At 37.4% G+C, this 21,647-nt stretch overlaps 1 protein-coding gene across 2 annotated transcripts in view; it reads right to left on the bottom strand.

Moving 5' to 3' along the window:
* Positions 1 to 21,647, bottom strand: part of grin2aa (glutamate receptor, ionotropic, N-methyl D-aspartate 2A, a) — a 345,668-nt gene that overhangs the window by 55,064 nt on the left and 268,957 nt on the right. For both annotated transcript variants that reach the window (XM_030140951.1, XM_030140950.1), the window contains 2 exons: positions 12,750 to 12,864; positions 436 to 638 (listed from right to left, as the gene is read on the bottom strand). In XM_030140951.1, the coding sequence (XP_029996811.1) occupies positions 436 to 638; positions 12,750 to 12,864 (318 nt within the window). The remainder of the gene's footprint in view (positions 1 to 435; positions 639 to 12,749; positions 12,865 to 21,647) is intronic.

Raw genomic sequence — 21,647 nt, 5'->3', positions numbered from 1 at the left:
GTATATGCACGCAACGGTAGGAGTGACACAAACCCTCCATGAGTTTGTGGACTCCGATGGGCAGAAACAATATTAAATTATCATCTACAAACCAATTACATGCTTTGATTCAGCGGCACTCAAGCCACTTAGCGATACACACACCCTCTGAGGCTCGCTGGCTGAGTGTGTATACTTCAGCATATGCGATATTGCGAGAGCCCAACAGAATTTGGGCGTTGGGGAGAAAATTGGAGAGGAAAGATGTAAAACGCTGAGTTCAGCAGTCGCCTCCATTTTCAGGGGGAGGAAAGTAGCTGCTGCATAGATCGCAAAAATGCACTTCTTCCCTCGCACAAGAGAGAAACGAGAGAGAAGGAGCACAGAAAAGAAAAACTAATGATGCGGAATAAACCGTCTGATTATATGTGGATGGGAATAAATAGATGGACTTACTCTTTGATATGTTTTCTGCAGGGCACTGAGTTCCTCATGCAGGTTCCAGTCAGTCTTTCTACGTCCTCCACAATAACGAACGGTTTCTCCTCTAAAGTGACGATGGACAAGTGGTTGTCGTCGAGCTCAGCGTCACCGAAGGAGTTAAAACGCGGCCACACCGGATACTTCAACGTCAGGCTGCCATTGTCCAGTTTCCCCATCTGTAAGTGAGCAGTCGAGGATAATAGAGATTAGATGTGATGGAATTCAATAGGAACCGATTACCTTTGAGGAGATATGAGGAGGTGATTCTGAGATACACGATACACTGAGATACAATCATCTACAACACAAAAGATGCCCATAATAAGGCAGAAGACCATGTTTATTCACTACATTATGGAGTCAGTTTAACCCATACAGATCCATTACTACTTTTGTGGCAGTTCCCAAATACATTTTTCTCTCTATTTAACCTTTCTTAAGTGATTTTTCACCATTTATTATAATATTATCCTCTCCATTTTCCATTTTTGTTCTCATATTTCATTTCCTATAGTTAATTTAGATCTTCATGAAAACTCAGAGTTTCTCAAAGATTATTATATCAAATCAGAGAAAACTGTAGAAAGTGCCTTTTTCAGCAAATACATCAATAACATGAAAAAAAAAAAAAAAAAATTCCCAATTTCCTGAGGGTCCTGCCCAAAGGATTAATAAGGTTTAATCTAATCTAATCTAATCTAATCTAACCTAACCTAACCTAATCTAACCTAATCTAAGGTCCAATCTAATCTAATCTAATCTAATCTTATTTTATTTTATCTAATCTAATTTAATCTAAAAACAAGTGTCTGTCATTCATCCAACTTCAACATGGGTTTTACTGGTGAATCAATATTATCGAAGATGACAGTGTTTCCGTGTTCACTACGGAGCCTCTGAACGTCCAAATGGGTCATATCTGATGACCATGAAAAGATGACAAACTGTATTTTACACCAATTATTTACATGAATTGATAGTATTAGTGAATCAATAATATTAAACATTTTACATCAGTAGATGCTTTTGGTCACCCATGGAGGTTAGGGTCTTTACAGAATAGAATAGAATAGAATAGATTTTATTTGCCATTTGCACAGATACATTGCAGTATAGGTACGTTGGAATTGGAATTTATGGGTTTAGAGTTTGGCAAAGGAGTAGAAGTGATGAACAAAAAGTTGATGGAGTCTTAGTTTTGTGTCTCCTTAAAACACTGATAAATGACAGTGGATGGAGACACTTGCTTATATGTTCAGTTAATGATATATTTTGCTGAAAAAGTCACATTTTCTTTAGTTTTCTCTGTTTCTGATATAATAACCCTCAAATTTAATCTGAGCTTTTATGAACATTTACAAGTTAAATAGAGAGAAATAGTCATTTTTGTAATTGCCACAAAAGTAGCACAGGGTCTTTATGGGTTAAGCACATTTTATCTCTGATGTTATCGTCTTTTCATATTATTTGATTATATAAAAGGGTGAGTGACAACTATAATGAACAACTGCTGTCAGAACTCCATCATATGTGCAGGAGGAGTCAAATGCAGTGATCAGCAGCGAATCCCACCCCTTCATCTGTTCTGCCAAGATGGCAGCTCGCTAATTGAAACAATTTTGTTTTTACATCACCCTAGCAAGACAGTAGTTTAGACCCACTATTTCACATTTCCATGATTTTGTTTTGCTTAGTTTCTTCCCTTCGGATACAGATGTTATATAGAAACATGACGGCAAACTTATAAAAAAAAAAAAAAAAAAACAACACAAAAAAAACAAGTCTGACAACCAGTGATCATAACACAGCAAGATAAAGCAATGTTTGTTTTGTTTTTCCTGGTTATAATCAAACTGTGATAATATTCTGCCTAATAACCCAAAGCAGATGGAAAAGAATAAAAGATGTGGGAACATTAAGACGCTTCTGTGCCGGAATATACAAACAGTACATACCATTATACATGTTGTTCACATACCATGATAAATGTGACTGCCAGTAGACTGTAGATTGAATATAACAGCTTAAAAACACTGTGTATAAGGATGCGGGACAAATGCAAACAGGAATATGCTGTAGTGTACCTGAATGGTAACACAAACATGAGAACAGTTTGACAGTGCTGCGACTCAGTAAATAATAGAAAACGTTTTTAGAGATGTCACCGAGTCACCTATAGATGCGCTCTTAACCCTGTACACCTGTGGGCATATGCACATGCGTGAACATGGATGTGTAGGTGCGGTATTTACACTTATGTTTATGGGATGTAGAAGTCTGAGAGAGACAGCAGAAAGCAGAAAGGCTCTTAATTTTTAATGCTACAGGAGCTAGAAAATGGCAAAACCGCGCTCTCACTCTTCACTCCATCCATTTCAGAAGTCTTTCTTACGTCTTTCTCTCGCGAGGGGTGAAGAGGCTTTTACATCCAAAGTTTGTGTGTGTGTGTGTGTGTGCATCAGGGACACACACACATGCATAATACACAAGAGTATGAAGTCGATTTGACATCTAAGTCAGAAACAAATGGAAACAGGTGAGGATAACGCTGTCTTTGTTTAGTCTGTGTGAATATAATGGGATATTAAAAATTAAAGCACACGCTGTTACCCTCTGACCCTGGAGTCATGGGACAGTGGTCGTCACACACACATACACACACACTGATAAACACACACACACACACATACGCCGCTGCCTTGCCTGCCTGGATAAGTCATTAACAGACAAGCGGAGAGGAGGAAGTAAAATTAGCATTTTAATTGTTTTGCTTTGAGTGCTTTCCTATCCTCTGACAGGGATTAGAGTCTTTTCTCTGCTTATACTCTGCACCACTGTCAACAGCTCACTCTGCTGTCGGTTACATCTCTCAGAATGTGTGTGTGTGTTTGTGTGGACGGTACGCTGAGGTGGCATGTGCGTAGCTTCTTGTGTGTCACCTTCGCTCTCCAGGGAACGGTCGCATTTGTCTATCTCTCTTACCCCAGCTGTTTTGCATTTCACAAGTGAGTGAGTGTGTGTGTGCGAGTATGTGCAAGTGTGTGTGTGAGTGTGTGTGCATTTATTGAAGGGCTGGGGAGGTGTAGTTGGAAATGAGATTGGTAATGGCAAAAATGAAGGGGAATTTGAGCATAATGTATAAGGTAGGACTCACGGAAATGAAAGGGAAAAATAAATAGCCTGATACATTTAGATCGGAGCCATTTTCAGGCCTTTTTCAAACCTGAAAGCAGCATTTCCGACTGATAAAAACACTGGTGTTTTGAGTGTGTAACATGCAACAGTGATTTTTAATCTTTAAAGTGAGCTTTTGTTATCATTTCTTCAGCTTTCTCTGAGTTTTGTTTTTTTTTCTGTTACTCAAAAGATTTCCAGCAGGCTGCATTTGATGTAAAAAAAAAAAAAAAAAAGTCTTTTTACAGGTTCTTGATCCTCCAAGGATGTAATTTGTTTAGTTTTACCACTCGCTACACCTCAGCAGTGTTGTTCCAGTTACTTCCAAACTGTAATACATTACAGATTACTTGTTACTGTTATTTAAAAGTCATTCCTTACCTTACAGAATTACTGTCTCAGAATTATAATGCGTTACATGACTCCTGCATTACTTTGGAGTTCCATACAGACTCTCATCAAAATTGGCATGTGTGCAGTAGAACCCAACCCCCCAACCCCAAGGTCAAATAATAACCCCCCTCCCCCGAAAACAGGAGATAGGAGAGCATTGGGATGCATAAATTTGCGCCTCGAAGTACATATGGATAGCTCAGTAAGTAATGCTACAGTCTACGATGCTGACATTTTTTTCTACATTTTACGTGTTCAAACATGGGCCGGGGACACCTGTAGATAAATCTGCAATTGATAAAGAATTCTAACTAGTCAGAAGCCCCTTTTACACAACACTTCTGTTATGGGAATATTTCACCTTTATTCCAGAACGATGTCTGTGTAAACAAAGTAGTTGGATCATTTGGTCCCACCTTTATCACAGCTCTGTAAGTCCTCTGGAGGTAGTAACAGAGCCTCGATAAAGGTGCAACTATCATTCAGGAACAATATGTAAAAGGAACACCTCTCGTTCTGCAACCAAGGTGTGACGTTTTGATGACGTATTGCATGTGCGACCCCCATGTCGGGGGATTTTAAAATGAGCGCAGGCCATGTACAGTAAACAAACATATCAACGTGACCAGAAAGATGTCGAACTGGGGAGACACCGAGATCTGTGAGCTATTGTCACGTCGGGCGAAGGACTCTATCCATGCTAACATTTGTGGAACGGTGAAAAATGGGCCAACTAGGTTAGCAACACCGCTATGCTTTGGGTATTTCTGACGCACAAGTTATACATCACACTATTGAGGACTTGCAGCTGACGTCACTGGTCATGTGATTGTTGTTTACACCACCATATTGGTAGGAACGCTATCTGGATCCAGAAAGTCAGAACTGTTGCTTTATATCGTGTTTTTCTTTGGACTCATGTTTGCGTGTTTTGTTATTTGCGAGTATGTCGGCTTGTGATAAAGGCACCATAGATGAGTTTCAATGTTTACTAACAACAGTGATGCGCACGCAACTTGGAGGTAAAAACACGAGTACCAGCTCCAGCCGGCTCACATCAGCCACGTACACCTCCAGGCTCTCCCCCGGAACTCGTGTTCCAGGGGAGCACAGGTCCACTGTGTAAAAGTCCAGCCTGTCTCACCTCTGTCACTCCTTTGGTTTGGCTGTGGAAATCTGTCAGTGGTGGAAAAAAGGTGGGATCACCATCTCACCTTTTTTCCAGGATCTCTGTGTAAAAGTGGCTATAGGAACGCTAGCTTACCTTGTCATTGCTGATCACAGGGATCAGTCTAACTAGCTTCTGTAAAGCACGGTTAGGGTTAGTAATGAACATACGTCCATGTAGACAATGTGCTGTCTTCTGCCATCTTCATCCATTGGCTGAACACCAACAGGGAATAGAACTTTATGACGCATTTTTGATTCCTCAAGGTCTCACGGTCTTACTTTTTTTTTTTTTATTTCAGGGTCAAAACACCGTATTCGAAAATCTCTCTGACGGGACATTTTAGAGACATTTTGACAGATTAGTGTTGCTAAATGACCCACATTTTTACTTATAAATTAATTTTTGCTTTAGTTAGACCATAAGGGATTATCCAAAACATGGAGCTACTTTATATTGAAATAAATGTTGGAATGGCAATCATTTAAAGTTCGCTCTCTGATGGGACATTACTGTGTTTTGACCCTTACGCAATTAAATTATGAGTGAAAAGTGTGTTGTAACGCAAGCGCTATTGAACATGAACCAAGTAAAATATTACTGAAAGTTGATTAGTAATGCCTTACACTACTGCGTTACAGCAAAAAGTAATCCATTACTGTAACTGCAATACTTTTGCATCTAGGTATCAACAAACCCAAAAGTGCTGAAATACCTTGGATGCTAAACTCATAACTGGAGTCATACATAAAGTACAATGCGTGTCTGCTTGACCCATTTCATCATAAGCCTTCGGAGGATGGTGCAGATTTGGATGAACTCAGAAGAGAGATAAATGTTGTCCTCAGAAGGTTGAAAAAGGAGGCGACGGAGAAGCTGACTTCAGCAGCTGCTCTGATTTCCTGTCCTCCTGCTCCCCTCGTCGCTCTTCCTCTCTGTCTTCCCCCCTTTTCTCTAATTAAAGAAAGAGGGGTTATAAATTAATGTCCAGAGAGCAGAGAGGATCCTCGATATCGACCGGCAAAGGAACGGAACGCTGAATCCCCCCCCCACTCCCGTAAGAAATACCTGATATTACAACCGCGGGCACGCACAATGCACAGATAGCAATTTGTGTGTGGATGTGGTGTGACAGTGAGAGGCCAGTGGGAGGTTACGAAGATAGGGCCCATGGGATTACTGCATTATAACATCCCACAGTGGCAATCCTATCGCATCATCGTCCTGTGACAGATTAAGTGCCACTTGGCAATGAGATGACACTCTGCCCCAGAAGAGCTGTGTTTCACTGCATCTCATCTTTCTAAAAAAAAAACAAAAAAAAACCCTGTTCTATCATTTTATCACCACATACTTACATACCTATCTTCATCTATTCTTTATTCTGTGTGCTTTTTCTCTACTTTGGATGCCCCTATTGTCTGTTTTTCTGAACTTCATCTATTTCATACTGCTTTCATCTTCGTTTTCTTCTGCTTCTTCTTCTGTATTTTTTTTTTTGGACACACTCACACTCGCACAAAACACCACAATCATCCAGAACTCAGCTGTCCAAGTGAAAAAGAACGATAAGACAATATATAAAAAAAAAAAAAAAAAAACAAGGTCAGGGCTCTTACACCAAACACCTTCTCTGTGCCAGTCTCAGTGGGAGAGTTATCGCTGTGGCAAGTTGCATTATGGGAGAATGAGTTCCTAATAGCGTGGAGAAACCCATTCAGTCATAAAACAGTATCTGTCACTCCTGTCAGACAAAATTATGTCGGGGAAAATGGATTCTACTCTCTCTCTCCACTCACCCTGCGTGTGAATGTGTGTGTGCATAAGCCTTCGTGTGTGTGTTTGCAAGAAAAACAAGCAAAGGAAGGAGAGGAAACACTGCATTCGTCAATTTAGACATCCTTCTCCCAAACTGAAGAGCTTGTGTACAGGTATGTTTGAGACTTGATTTTGAAGGTGTGTGTGTGTGTGTGTGTTTGTGTATGCACATGGGCTTTTGTGTGTGTCTGTTTTCCATATTGTGATTCACCAAGCACAAATCCCATGCTGTCTGTAATAATTATTTTGTGAACTGGCTGCTAACACTGCAGCAGTTCCTGAAGCAATTTACACACTCCATCTACTCAGCAGGAATAAAACATAACATCCTGGTTCTGATCGGTAAATACACTTTTCTCATTCAGACGGCGAAGTTTTACTGTATGCAGCAAGAAATGTTTCTTCATTTCATTATCATTTCTGCACCGTCATTCACTTATACTTTGTACATTTAACCAACCATGACATAATTTTTTGTTCTTTTCTTTTTTGTTTCAGTCTAAATGTGCATAAAAACCCAGCGGTCTTGTTTTTTTTTTGATCCGGTCAATTATGCAATAGGCAGCGTGCTCTATTTAAGCAAAACAGGAATTTACAAGCAATTACATAATCATGCCAGAATAAATTCCAAACACCAACCACACAGGTGTAGCTGTTTCAAAAAGCAACTCTTCCTAGATCTAAAAAAGAAAAAAAAAAAAAACCCATTGAAACAACTGCGCCAAGTGCTGCAGGTGTGGATACTTCAACAACCTGAGTGTTGAACACCTGTAACAGGCGGGAACAAACAGAAAACACACACATGCAGGTGGCTCGGTTCCACCTCTCCATCTCTTTCCTGTCTTTTCTCCATCTTTTTGTGCCTCTTTTTCTCGCCTTCATTTGCTCTCGCTATCTCGGCCCATCTGTCTCTGTACGGCTGCATATCGCTCTCCTCTCCCTCCTCTTCCTCCTTTGCCCAGAGGGGACACACTTTATATTTTTAGTGCATATCCATATTTTAGTGCAGTTACTGAATTTTTATCTCTTGATCATCTTGGAAGTCTATCTCTCTCTTTTTTCCTTCTGTATGTGCGTTGATTTCTGGCGCATGGGTGGGACAGCTGCACCAGACGGAGAGAAAGAGAGCGAGAGAGAGAGAGAGAGAGCTCCCAATTATATTTCCACTTTGGGTCTCTCTCGCTTCGTCTCTCTCTCTGCAGCACAGTGAAGTGGTACTGATCAATTTCACAGGCGCTCTGTTTACAGCAACATACTCTACCTCCCCTCGGCAAGCCAACAAAGGGTCTTTTGTGAGTCTGTGTGTATATGTGTGTGTCAGTATGAAATATGAAAAAGATCAGGATGAGACTGCGCAGATTGCGGCAAAACTGAAAAACCAGAATACTGTAACACGTACGTGAGGTGACCTGAAAAAAAAAAAACAAAATAAAAAAAAAAAAAAAAAGTAGGAGTCTCTCAAATGGTGTTTCTGTCAATAGTTTGTGTGGAAGAGTAAACATAGGCGCACATACACAGGAGCAGTGACCCCTTGCCACCTCAATAACCGAGGTCTCAGCTTTTGATTAACTGTGGTTTGAGGTGCTATCAGAGACCACAACAGCAATCCCAGCTAAAGACAGAAAGAGAGCACAGATTATCTCGCCTGGAGGTGAGAAGGAAAGGAAATGGCAACGAGAAGGAAAGGAAAGGATGAGAAGGAAAGGAAAGGAAATGGCAACGAGAAGGACATGACCAGACAGGACAGGAAAGGAAAGGCAATGAGGGGGAAAGGAAAGGAAACAAAAATGAATGACAGAAAGAAAGGGAAGGAAATGGCAATGAGAAGGAATGGCAGAAGGAAGGAAAGGAAAGGAAAGGAAAGGAAAGGAAAGGAAAGGAAAGGAGAATGAATGACAGAAAGAAAGGGAAGGAAATGGCGACGAGAAGGAACGGCAAGGAAAGGAAAGGAAGGAATGGCAACGAGAAGGAATGGCAGAAGGAAAGGAACGAATGAATGACAAAGAAAGGGAAGAAATGGAAACGAGAAGGAATGGCAGAAGGAAAGAAAAGAAAAGGAAAGGAAAGGAAATGGAGAATTAATGACAGAAGAAAGGAAGGAAAACATGAAAGGAACGGCAGAAGGAAAGGAAAGGAAATGGCATGAGAAGGAAAGGAAAGGAAAGGAAAGGAAAGGACAGACAGGACAGGAAAGGAAAGGAAAAAAGGAAAGGAAAGAGGAAAGGAAAGAAAGGAAAAAAAGGAGAAGAAAGAAAAGGAAAGGAAAGGAAAAAAAATGGCACAAAGCAGGACAGGAAATGGCACAAAGAGAAAGAATGGCAATGGCAATGGGAAGGACAGGACAAGACAGGACAGGAAAGGACAGGCAACAAGAAGGAATGGCATCAAGGAGGAAAGGAAAAGAAATGGCAATGAGAAGGAAAGGAATGGAAAGGAAACAGCAACGAGAAGGAAAGGAAACAGCAACGAGAAGGAAAGGAAACGGCAACAAGAGGGAAAAGAAATGGCAACGAGAAGGAAAGAAATTGGCAACAAGGAGGAAAGGAAAGGAAACAGCAATCAGAAGGAAAGTAAAGGGAGGAGTAATGAGAAGGGAGGAGAAGTAAGGAGGGATGAGATGGAAGTAAGGAATGAGGGCAGAGGAGGGAGGAGAGAGGAAGTCCTACATGTAAATGAATTTAAAAAAGACAATGAAGACACAGACAGACATTCATCTTATTTCTCTGATCTGTTTCTTATCCAAACCCTTCCTTCAGCCACACCTCTGTCTTTTTCCATCTGTCTCTCCAACTCGTCCTCTCCGCCTCACCCACTTTGAACTATGAGCTATTGGGGCATTAAATATGAGGTATTTAAGTCCCTAAGAGGCAGCCAGGAGTACGTATAAAGATACATGGTGGCCATTTAAAGTCCATTACAATGGCAAAACACTCAGCCATTCAACAGGGGCCATTCTGGAGAGAGGCTCCTTCACATTAAACAGTTAAAGAAATCCATAGTCTTGTTGGTAAATGAGCACATTGATCAACTAAGTGTTGTACGATGAGACACCATTATTGAGATTTTTCGATAATGGTGTTTATCGCTGGTTTTGTGCCACGATTATAAGAGGCCTGTTGTCAGTCAAACACTATGGATATTCCATTGTACAGATTTAGGTTGAGTTTTCAGTATAGATTGGCAAATAAATCCCAATGGTTAATGATTTTGGTATGCATGTTGTCATTTATACAGGTCAATTTTCATTATATTGTTGAATTCTGTATTTTACATTGGAAAAAATAGTAGAAAATATCAAATTTTAGATTATATTTTTGGCAGAAGTTGAACTGAAAAAAATAAATTAAACAAAAGGTCTCAAATATGCAAAGATTAATACCTGAAAGATTTTGTTTTTATGCACTTCAACTTATAAACATGAAGTTTTAAGTAAAAAAGGTACATTTCTGCCAGTTTTTCTATGCTTGATTATCATATGTCTGAAATATGCTTGTTTTGTTTCAGACTTATCGATTAACATTCACACCATGAACGCATCTCAACAGTTAACAATGATAAAATACTATATTTTTTAGGATAATTTTCTACACTGTCAACCAGTCAGAACCAAGGTTATTATTGTTAACAAAAACTAACGAAATGATGAAAGCTAGAATTGAAAAAACATTTTCGTTAACTGAAATAAATAAAAACTATAATTAAAAGAAAAAATGATAACTAACTGAAACTGTATTGTGTGCTAACAAAACTAACTAAAACGGACAAAAATTATGGATAAAATTCCCTTCGTTTTCGTCTTTGTCAATGTCGGATTGATATGAAATCGATTTATTTTGCTCTAGCAATTTTAGCTAGCAGCACCATATGACACTTCACGGTCTGTCACTTCTCGTCACTTGTCGTTGAGAGTCGTCTTCTCGTCCCCATTACCTGGAAACATGGAGACTAAAGCTGGGAGAAAGCAGAGTCCTGTATGGGATTTATGGGAATACGACAGCAAGGAAGATAAAAGATTTGACAAAACTAAAATTAATACTAAAACTAAACTAAAACTAAGCATTTAGAAAAAAATTAAAACTAATAAAAACTAGCAAACCCGCTCTAAAAACGAATTAAAACTGAATTAGAGAAAAAAAGTCAAAACTAAATAAAACTAAACTATAACGAAAAATCCAAAACTATTATAACCTTGGTCAGAACACTTCTAAATTTACCAGCTTTATATTCAAGTAACGTTACCCCCGCAAATCTTGTGATGTAGCTTTTTATTCTACATTTATACATAATATGAATAATAAGAGTAAGAAAAACAGTCTTTCTCCACATTTGTGATTCTGAGCAATTAACTTAATGAGCAAGTAAGTGCATTCAGTGGCAGTGAGGGCAGAGGGCAACGTCGGTTTTCTGACCCTCTTGTGGATTATATTGACCTTTCTGTGGACCTGTAGAGACTAATGGTGACCTCTTGTGTCAAAGAATTAGTGGGTAATTTTTGAGAAGACTGGACACACTCTCTGTTGAAATAACTGGTGTAACACATTCATTAATTGGATTATTAACCACTTTTTTGTGCCTTATTTACAGTGTGAGCATTGTGCATAAAAAATAAGAACGGTTGACTTAAAGTTTGTATCTTCACAAGAAAAAAAAATAGGACCAATGTCCCTATATCTCTCCGGCATGTTCTATCAAGAATCAATAACCAGTCGAATTTGCGAGGTTGTCAGGTTGTGTCTCTGTGCTAGAATCCTTTGGTGTTGATGTAGGAGATCAATCTCCCAATAGAAGTGGGTGGTACTTTCACTGGAGGAGAACTCAACGAAATGAAATGAAGACTCAATGAAATGACTCAATGAAATGAAAGTTCAGATGTGACTTCCCATCAGTGCTCAATAGTAACTATATTGACATCTCTAATCATTTTTATGTTATAAGCCAACAAAATATAATCCATTATAAGTAAAGGCAAATTTTTAATATTACACATTACACATGGACTTTGAGTTTGACCATTCAAGGTCACTCAAGGTCATAGACACAAATGAAAGTCCAAATATGACTTCCTATCAGTGCTCAATAGTAACTATATTGATATATGTAACCATTTCCGTGTTATATGCCATAAAAATATGGCCCATAATAGGTAAAGGTACATTTGAACTATTTCAAAAGTTTTGCAAAAATTAAAAAAATTAAAATTTCCCAAAAATGTGACCAACTTTGTAGACATTGTCCCACGGAAGCTACATATAAAATTTGAAATAAATCTGACCTGGAGTGTTGGAGAAGAAGATTGTTGAAATGTAGACATTGGTGACTTTCAGTTTGACCCTTCAAGGTCAAAGGTCATGGACCCAAATGAAAGTCCATATATGACTTCCTATCAGTGCCCTATAGTAACTATATTGATAACTCTAACCATTTCCATGTTACAAACTATAAAAATATGGCCCATTATAAGTAAAGGTACATTTTTAATATTTCAAAAAAAAAAAAAATTCTCAAAACTGTGAAGAGACTTTGTTCACATTGTCCCTATAAAATTTTAAATGAATCCAACCAGTAGTTTGGTCATAGAAGATGATGCTAACAAAGATGATGATGATGAAGATGACACCAGACACAGCGCCTTCACAATAAGCCATCTGCCATTAAAAACTGAAATAAAACCCAACCACAAACTCAGCATCTTCAGTTGTATCCATGCAAACCAGTGCAGACACACACATCCTACCTTTTCCCACTCTCTGTCCTTGTTGAGAACAATGACCACCAGCTTGGGGTTTTCCTGGTAGCCGTCTTCTGTGAACGACAAGTCTCTCCCATCCCACGTCACATTCATCATGTACCTGAAACGGACCGGAGGAAGGCGGTGAGAGGAGGGTGATGGAGGAGGAGAGGTGGGGGGAGGAAAGTGAGGGGAAATGGAGGAGAGGGGAAATTGAATTGTATTAGCATGAGAAAAAGACAATTTACAATATTCTAGTATTATAATAATGAAATATTCACACATGGTCTTTTGTATCAGAAGTCATATTCCATTCACGTAGATTACATTACTATTGCATTCAACAATCGACGCAAATGAACAGTAAGTCAACGCATAATACAGGCAGATAATTCTATTCATTCATCTATTTATATCCTATCAAATATATTACAGGTCCAGAAATAGAAAGCGATCCATACATACACTACTGTATATAGCCACACACACACACGGACACGCACTGTAATGAGTGACCCGTATGGCAGGTCACATTAGCTAAGATGGAGGGTGTTGGGGAGATATTCTTGGGTCCACACAGCCTCCACATTAATCATGACTGTCCTTCCCCACTCTGTCTCTCTCACTCCCTCTGTCAGTGGTCATGTACAACACGGCACAGACAGCTCCTCTTTTCTTCCTCTCGTTCTCTGTTCTGGAGCTCGGCAATAAGGTGAACTTTAAAACAGAACACGTATCGGTGTGATGTGTCTTCTTCAAAAAGAAAAAAGTGCACATTGTTCTTCAGGTGCAGACACATACTGGAGAAACTAGAGTCACTGCAGCAACTCATGGTTACGGTGGAGTATTAGAGCCACATATGAAAATAAAAACACTTGCCACTACGAGAATAAAGTCATAAAATATAGAGATAAAACCCGTAATTTTCTGAGAATAATGTCAAATACAAAAAGAGTCATAATTTTATGAGAATAAAGTCATAATAGTCCGAGAATACAGCTATAATATTCTAAGAATAAAGTAATAATAATTACACTGGTCAACAGCAAATTTATTGTTTAAGTTTTTTGAGCTGATTTAGGATAATTTTGGTGTGCTGAATCCAAAAATCACATAAATTTTGCTCAATCAGGTCAACTTTCTGAACTATGCTACAAATTGGCTTTTTAACATTTCTGCTTACATTTATGGGCATTTTCACATCATATGATACAAAATTCTTTCATATTTCTTGCAGTAAATGAGTTCTGAAGATTTTACTTTTGCCAATTTATGATTAATGTTTTTTTTAATATTACAGGTGAATGAAATGGCTTCGACTAGAAGATCTTGCAAAAATAAGCCTGACGTATTCTGCTACATCTGCGGTGAATACACCATTGTACCTAACAGGAATCAAGTCACAAGTTTCATAAAGTATGCTTACCAATCTTATTTTGGTATTAATGTAATTAAATGTAATCAATTTTGTGAGAAGATCTAATTTTTCAAAATCAAATTAGCAAAAAAACCTGACCTGATTGAGAAAAACAGATGTCATTTTTGGATTTAGCGGTGCAAAATGGTCCTAATTCAGTTGAAAAAACCTAGACAACTTGCAAAAAACATTTTTTTGTAACCCAGTGTAGTAATAATAATAATAATAATAATAATAATAATAATAATAATAATAATAATAATAATAATAATAATTGCTTTATTTGTATAGCACCTTTAAAAACAAAGTTTACAAAGTGCTTTGACAGAGGGCACAACAGCAGGATACAAGAAGTAAGTAAAAACACTAAAACAGTAAGTAAAAACACTAAAACAGAAATAACACAATAAAAGATATGTGTACAACAAATGCAAAAAATATGGCACTTCGAATAAATTAAGTGAATTGGAGTAAAGAGGGCAGGGATAATGTAACATGATCCTGTTAAATCAATGCAAAAAATGAAGAAATGAGATAAAACATCATGTATGAGAATATAAAGTAATAAACAGGATAAAAATCTAATTAAAAAATTAAAAAGGGACAGACATCACATTAAAGCAAGTCTATAAAAATGTGTTTTCAGAAGTGATTTAAAAGATGTCACTGTTTTAACCCATAAAGACCCAGTGCTAATTTTGTGTCAATTCCCAAATGTATTTTTCGCTCTATTTAACCTTTCTTGAGTGATTTATCACCATTTATTATTATATCACCCACTGTATTTTGCAGTTTTCACTGTAAATTATGTATTTTCTTATATTTAATTTCCTTTTCTTAATCTATATGCTCATGAAAACTCAGAGTAAATTCAAAAGTTATTATATCAAAAAGGAGAAAACTGAACAAAAAGTCACTTTTTCAGTAAATCTATCATTAACTGAACTTAAACCCAGTGTCTCCATCCACAGTCACTGATCCAACTCAATGGGTTTTACTGGTGAATCAATGTTGTAGAAGATGGTGGTGTTTCCACGGTAACTACAGAGCCCCTGAACGTCCAAATGAGTCATATGTGATGACCATGAAAAGATGAATAACTGTATTTTACACCAAATACTTACATGTATTGATAGGATTAGTGGATCAACAGGTATTAAACAGTTTAGATCAGAGGATGGTTTTGGTCACTGGTGGATGTTTAGGTTTTTATGGGAGAAGAAAAACTCATAATTTAATGAAAATAATATTGTACTTTTATGAGATTAAAGTTGTCATATTTCGGCATAAAAGTGCAACAATTACACTGATTTTAACAATCAAGAATGTTGAACTCATTTTACTTCAGGGGCCACATACAGACCAATATGAAAAGTAAAAAGTAAAATAATAGCATAATAACACTTCAACAACAAAATGTGGACAAAATGAAAATTATGTGTAATATTAACAATAAGCTTCCTGTTACTTCATGTTCTCTGCATATGTAGATCCACTCTGATCTGTGAGTTGTGTTAATAATAAGCTGACACATAATATTGTAGAAATTGTCCATGGTCTTGTTCCAAATTCCAAACTTTAAAATTTTAATGATATTACATATGCCTGTTACCAAATATTTATGTATTATTGTGTGTAATGTGCATATATGTATAAACGATAAGTTGAGGCATAATATTATTAAAATTGCACTTATTTTTCTTAAGAAATTTTAGTTTTTTCAGGTTATTTACATAATTTTTTATTTGGATAGTTTGTAAATGTAAATATTTTCAAAATGTAATGTTTTTTATTGCAATAAAACAGAGAAAAACTTGGAGTTGTCATTATTAATAGGTTATAATGCTATTATTTTAATGGTTTGGCCCTTTGGAGATCAAATTGGGCTGAATGCGGCTCTGGAACTAAATGAGTTTGACACACTTGCTTTATCCTGATGTCCCTGAACTACTCCCACCATACATCACCATCCTCATCATCACCTTCTCAGTCACTTTGCAGCATTTTTTCCAAATCATATAGAACAAGATACTCTTTTAAAAAAAAGTTAATGTCTTTTTACGATTGCATCTCTCCAAATGTTTCCTTTCAGAACCCATTCATTTGGTGCTAAACTTTACATCCGTTAAGTGTTGATAAAAGCAGTTTGTTAATGAATGAAGAAATAATCAAAAAGAGGCAAACTCACACTCTAGATCACAGGTGTCAAACATGTGGCCCAGGGGCCAAATTCGGCCTGCCAAAAGCTCCAAATTCATCCCCTGGGATGAATTTGTGAAATGCAAAAATTAGACTGAAGATATGAATAATCAAAGATGTTAAAATAATTTAAGGTCACTTGAATCTAAAGTGGATCAGACGAGTAAAGCACTATCATAATAACCTATAAATAATGAAAACTGCAAATTTTCCTCTTTTTTTTAGGGTAAAAAAAATAAATAAAATTACACAAAAATGTTTACATTTACAGACTAGCCTTTCACAAAAAATGTGAATAACCTGAACAAATACGAACAACCTGAAATGTCTTAAGAGAAATAAGTGGAATTTTACCAGTATTCTGCCTGTTGTTAAATGTTTTGTGTATTTGTAGATCCTCTGTGATCTGTAAGTTGTAATGCATATGTATAAATGATAAACTGAGGTGTAATATTGTTGAAATTGCACTTATTTTTCTTATGAATTTTCAGGTTCATATTTACTCATGTTATGTTCAAGTACAGTTTGTAGAAGTAAACATTTTCATTATTGAATTTTACTTTTTTCACTCAAAAACATAGAGAAAACTTTGGAGATGACCTTATTTCTAAGTTCTTATCCTACTATTTATTTTATGTTATTTTACTGATCCGGCCCACTTCATATCATATTAGGCTGTATGTGGCCCCTGGCCCAAAATGAGTTTGACACCCCTGCTCTAGATCAATAAAGTCAAATGGATAAAAGGATAGAGATAGAAAGAGATAATAAGAAAAAGACTGTGTTAAATGTATATTTATGCGTTGGGGTTACATCTTATAACATGCTCATGTCCCCTTAAATTACTGCTGGGAATACAAATGCATGAATGCACAGCCGGTCAATGCCCAGATGAAATCAGAGACGGATAATGAGCTTGAAAATGATTAGAATAGTCTGATTGGCCTGCAAGCAACCAGGTGAGTAGCATTAAGCCTTTTGATTGGAAATGGATGCAGCGCTGAACCCAATTATGTACAGCTTCAGCTAAGAAAGAAGTGAGGGAATCAATACAAGCTCCCAGGCTGCTGTGCAACCATGTAACACACATGCATATACACACACATACACACCTTATTCTTTCCGTTTTTTGCGCTATTGTACTTTTTTTTTTTTTTGGTCACTGCTTTCTCTCTGTCTCTCACACACTATTGGTTTCTTGGCACATTCCAGCAGTAAACTGCATTTACAAAAAGGGCACGGAGGATGTGATGTAATTCTGATGTAACAATGCACAAACCTGTGCTGGATGGGTGAAGCTGGAGCAGGACATCCTGTAAGATGAATCACTTTAGAAAGTTTGTTTTTTGGTAGAGCTAGTGGGAAGACGGAGGTGACGAGGTCCACACAACTTCAATGAATCCTTCGGGATCTTTAAACCTGAGATTTGTGAGACTGAGCTGCGTTGATGTGGAGATAATTTTCTCAGTGCAAATCATATTAAAGTTTTTTTTTTTTTTTTTAAGCTGAATAAGGTCTTAGTGGACAGTACAGGATGTCACTGACTGTGCAACATCCTCTTCATCACGCAAAACTGTATTAATCCTTTAACCCAATTATTCCAGGTAAACGTGCTGCTGTGAGTTTGTGTCTGTTTCAGTGTCATAAAAGCTGCTGTGAGTATGTGTTTGTGTTCCTTTTCTTCAGTGGTTTTGTTTTACTGTGTGTTTTAGGGTCAAAACAGGGTGGAATAACTAGTTTTTAATAAATATGGCACTTAAAATGTACATCAATAAGAGATTTAGAATGTTGAACATGAACTATGAACTGGAACACACAACAAGGATTTGAATTTTGGCCCAGTAGTTTCTTTTTGCGACTTTTTTTTTCTACATCAGTCCAGCTTCTTTTTGGCACCTGGCTGAACTCCAAAAAGCAGTCAAAACTCAGTGAAAACACAGTAAAAAAAAAAAAAAAAAAAAAAAAAAGGAAAATCACAACACAATCAACAGTAAAAACAAAAAATGTCAAAGAAAACTGTAAAAAAAAAAAAAATTATAGTGAGCCAGTCTTACTCCCTGCTCTGTGCTTTGATTATATTTCATTATACAGGTGGTGGGGGGTGCACTGAGCATGCTCAGATGTCTATGGGAAATACAAGGTCTATTCTCTCAGCACACTTTGAAATTTTTGCTATTGAGCAAAATCTTTTTATGAATATTTAAAATAAATCATACACTCAGAATACTCACCACAGCGGTTAAAGCGAGTACAGGATGCAAATATGACAAAACTTGGCCATTATAGATTCAAAATGGGCAACACAAAAAAATACAGGCTGACGAATCTCCGTGCATTCAACGTATATTAAATTGATTAATTCAATAACATAATCATGTCATTTTAACCTTTACTGTTCTGGATCCTGATCTGAAGTTATTGTCCATATGTGGTCACTGCAGGTGTGTGTGTATTAAATAGCTGTAACATTGCCACAGTAAAATGAAAGTTCATCAAATATTTCAAACAATATTAGAATATTCAAAGAAATCTGTAATTTTAGTCTATGTAACTGTTTAATTTTATTACCAGTAATCTGGTGTCATTTCACCTTTACTAACATGAATATTAAAAGTTCTATCTATATTATAAAAGCCAAGTGGCCTCTGTGTGCGTGTATCCGGGGATTCACACAAAATCTGGAAAGAGCTGACTGCTGCAGTTTGGCATACCTATGTATTTTTGGTAAAGGAAGAGACTAGCGAAAACGACAAGTAGATAGGACCAGTATTTTGGGAGATATTAGTAATTTTGGAATACTATTGCCTTACAATCACATTGCTATGCCCAGAACGCTTTGGCAGTGGCTGGTGGACAAATGCGGTACAGCATGCACAAATACACAACAGCATTAAAACTACCACATCTAGAACCTGTGGATCCCCATGGATCAATGCGCTAGTTTGTACTATAATATTCATAAATGAGTTTTCGAAAATAGTGCACAGCGTATAATCACAAAATTTAAATACGTTTAGTTTTTCTTGCCTTTTTTCTGCTTCTGAAGTGTCATTTACTTATTTTAGTAATTATTTGTCATGTTTTTTTTGATGCAATACTAATTTGTGTGTGAACTAAATAGTCCACGACTGTTACTTTATTTACTACTGGTTTATATCAATACTGAAATAACTGAATGTCTTGTTTGTTTTTGTGTGGATCCCAAAATAGTAGTTGTTACTGCAGCAATAAATGATGGAGATCCTAGATAAATGAAATAATTTGAGAGGCCACTAGCAGCAGAAATTCCATACTGTGTGCTAAATGTCTCAGATAAACTGTATATTGCAGTAACGTACAAGTACAAGATACCGTATTTTCCAGACTATAAGTCGCACTTTTTTTTCCACAGTTTGGCCGGGGGTGCGACTTATACTCCGGAGCGATTTATATGTGAAATTATTAACACATTATTATATAATTTCACATGTTCGTTATTTTCACACTGACAGCCACAAGAGGACGCTCTAGGCTGTGTGTACCTGTACCTGCTACTTCTGTACCACTGAAAATTTAAAGTTTCAACATTACTGGTAACTTATAAAGACAACTGAGAAGGGCTGAAAAAAAATGCCATCAAAAAGAAAATCATATCAGGGCTCAAAATTAACTTTTTGACCTAGGAGCACTGTGCTCCTAACCCTAAAAAGTTAGGAGCACAGGCTAAAATCTAGGCGCACCACTATTATATAAAAAATTTGGAGAACAAGCAAAACTCTTGGCCATACCAAGTAATATTCCTATTAGGGCTGCACGATTTTGGCAAAAAAAAAAATCCCAATTTTTTCCTCTAAAAACTCGATTTTCGATTTTGATTTCGATTTTTGGATAAAACTACAAAAGACAACAGAAGTCAGCATGTCGTTTTCGTGAGCAGCCCACAATGCAAGGCACTGCTCTGACCTCAAATCTGTGATGGTATCACGTGATGAACCCCCAGAAGTTTATTTTTTCTTAATTAAATCTTTATTGAATGAAACAGAGTATACAAACAATGTATGCAACAAGAAAATAACATAAGTTTGCCAGGGGGAATACACTATAATACAATGTCCAAATCAGAGCAAATACTTATGTTTTTTATAGCCTTTTTGTTTCCACATTTATCTAACAGCTTTAAATAAAGTTCAACATCTTTCAAAAAATAAATAATATTTGTTTTTGTGTAACAGAACTTACATTTGTGAATGAAAAATTTAGCAAGTAAGAGGACTAAATTAATTATTTAATTTTATATATATATATATATATATATATATATATATATATATGTGTGTGTGTGTGTGTGTGTGTGTGTGTGTGTGTGTGTGTTGTTGTTGTTTTTTTTTTAAATTTTATTTATTCATTTATTTTTTCCTGGGTATCTGGCCCACAGAAGTGATACCAATGTAAGTCAGTGACAGGCATCAGTCGTGCATGCGTGCGTGGACCAGGTTAATATAAGTGATCCACATGCGGTTCTGTTTAAACTGAGGGATCCGTGTGTGGAATAGACTGACCCAGGACACGCTGGAGGGATTCTATCCTGGAGCTGGTGGATGTGTGTGGGCACAGGGCTGTCTGGGCTCCTCTGCTGAGGCTGATGACCCCGAGACCCGGACCCGGATCAGAAGAAGACAGTACGGTACGGATCCGGGACAACGGAAGATGAGTGATCCGCATGCAGTTCTATTTCAGTTGCGGGATCCGTGCGTGAAGCCACGGCTTACATTGCTATAAGTACTGCGGGCTCATGAACACATTTAAAGTCCGGCCATTGCACGGAGTTCTGTGACAGACCGCTGTCACTGATAGGAGGAGGAGCCTACGGGAGCCCGCAAGCGCACGGCCCGCAGGCACGAGAGAGATGAAATCAATTTTACGATTTCCCTTTTTTAAAAATCGTCCTAATTAAAAAATCCGATTTCGATTTAAAATCGATTAATCGTGCAGCCCTAATTCCTATATGTATTTAAGCAATGTTAACAACCTAGAATAAAGTATTTGAATAGAGTATGAAAGAAAAAGCTTACATTGACACAGGTGCAAAACAATTGTCAATGTGTGGTATATACTTTAGTTGGTTCTTGGAGAAGAAAGACGAATCACACCATTATTTGCAACAACCAACTTCTTTATTTCATGGCCTAAAGGCCCTTAGTCACTGTGGTCTGCACCACGACGCCTGAAGTCAGGCCTCCTTGACCTGGTGCCAGAGTGTAGGTACTTCCTGACCGCTGGCAGTGCATCGAAGTCATGCAGTGTTGGAC

Source organism: Sphaeramia orbicularis, chromosome 8 (assembly GCF_902148855.1).
Source record: "Sphaeramia orbicularis chromosome 8, fSphaOr1.1, whole genome shotgun sequence".
Classification (NCBI taxonomy): Eukaryota; Metazoa; Chordata; class Actinopteri; order Kurtiformes; family Apogonidae; genus Sphaeramia; species Sphaeramia orbicularis.
This window is presented reverse-complemented; position numbering and strand designations above follow the sequence as displayed.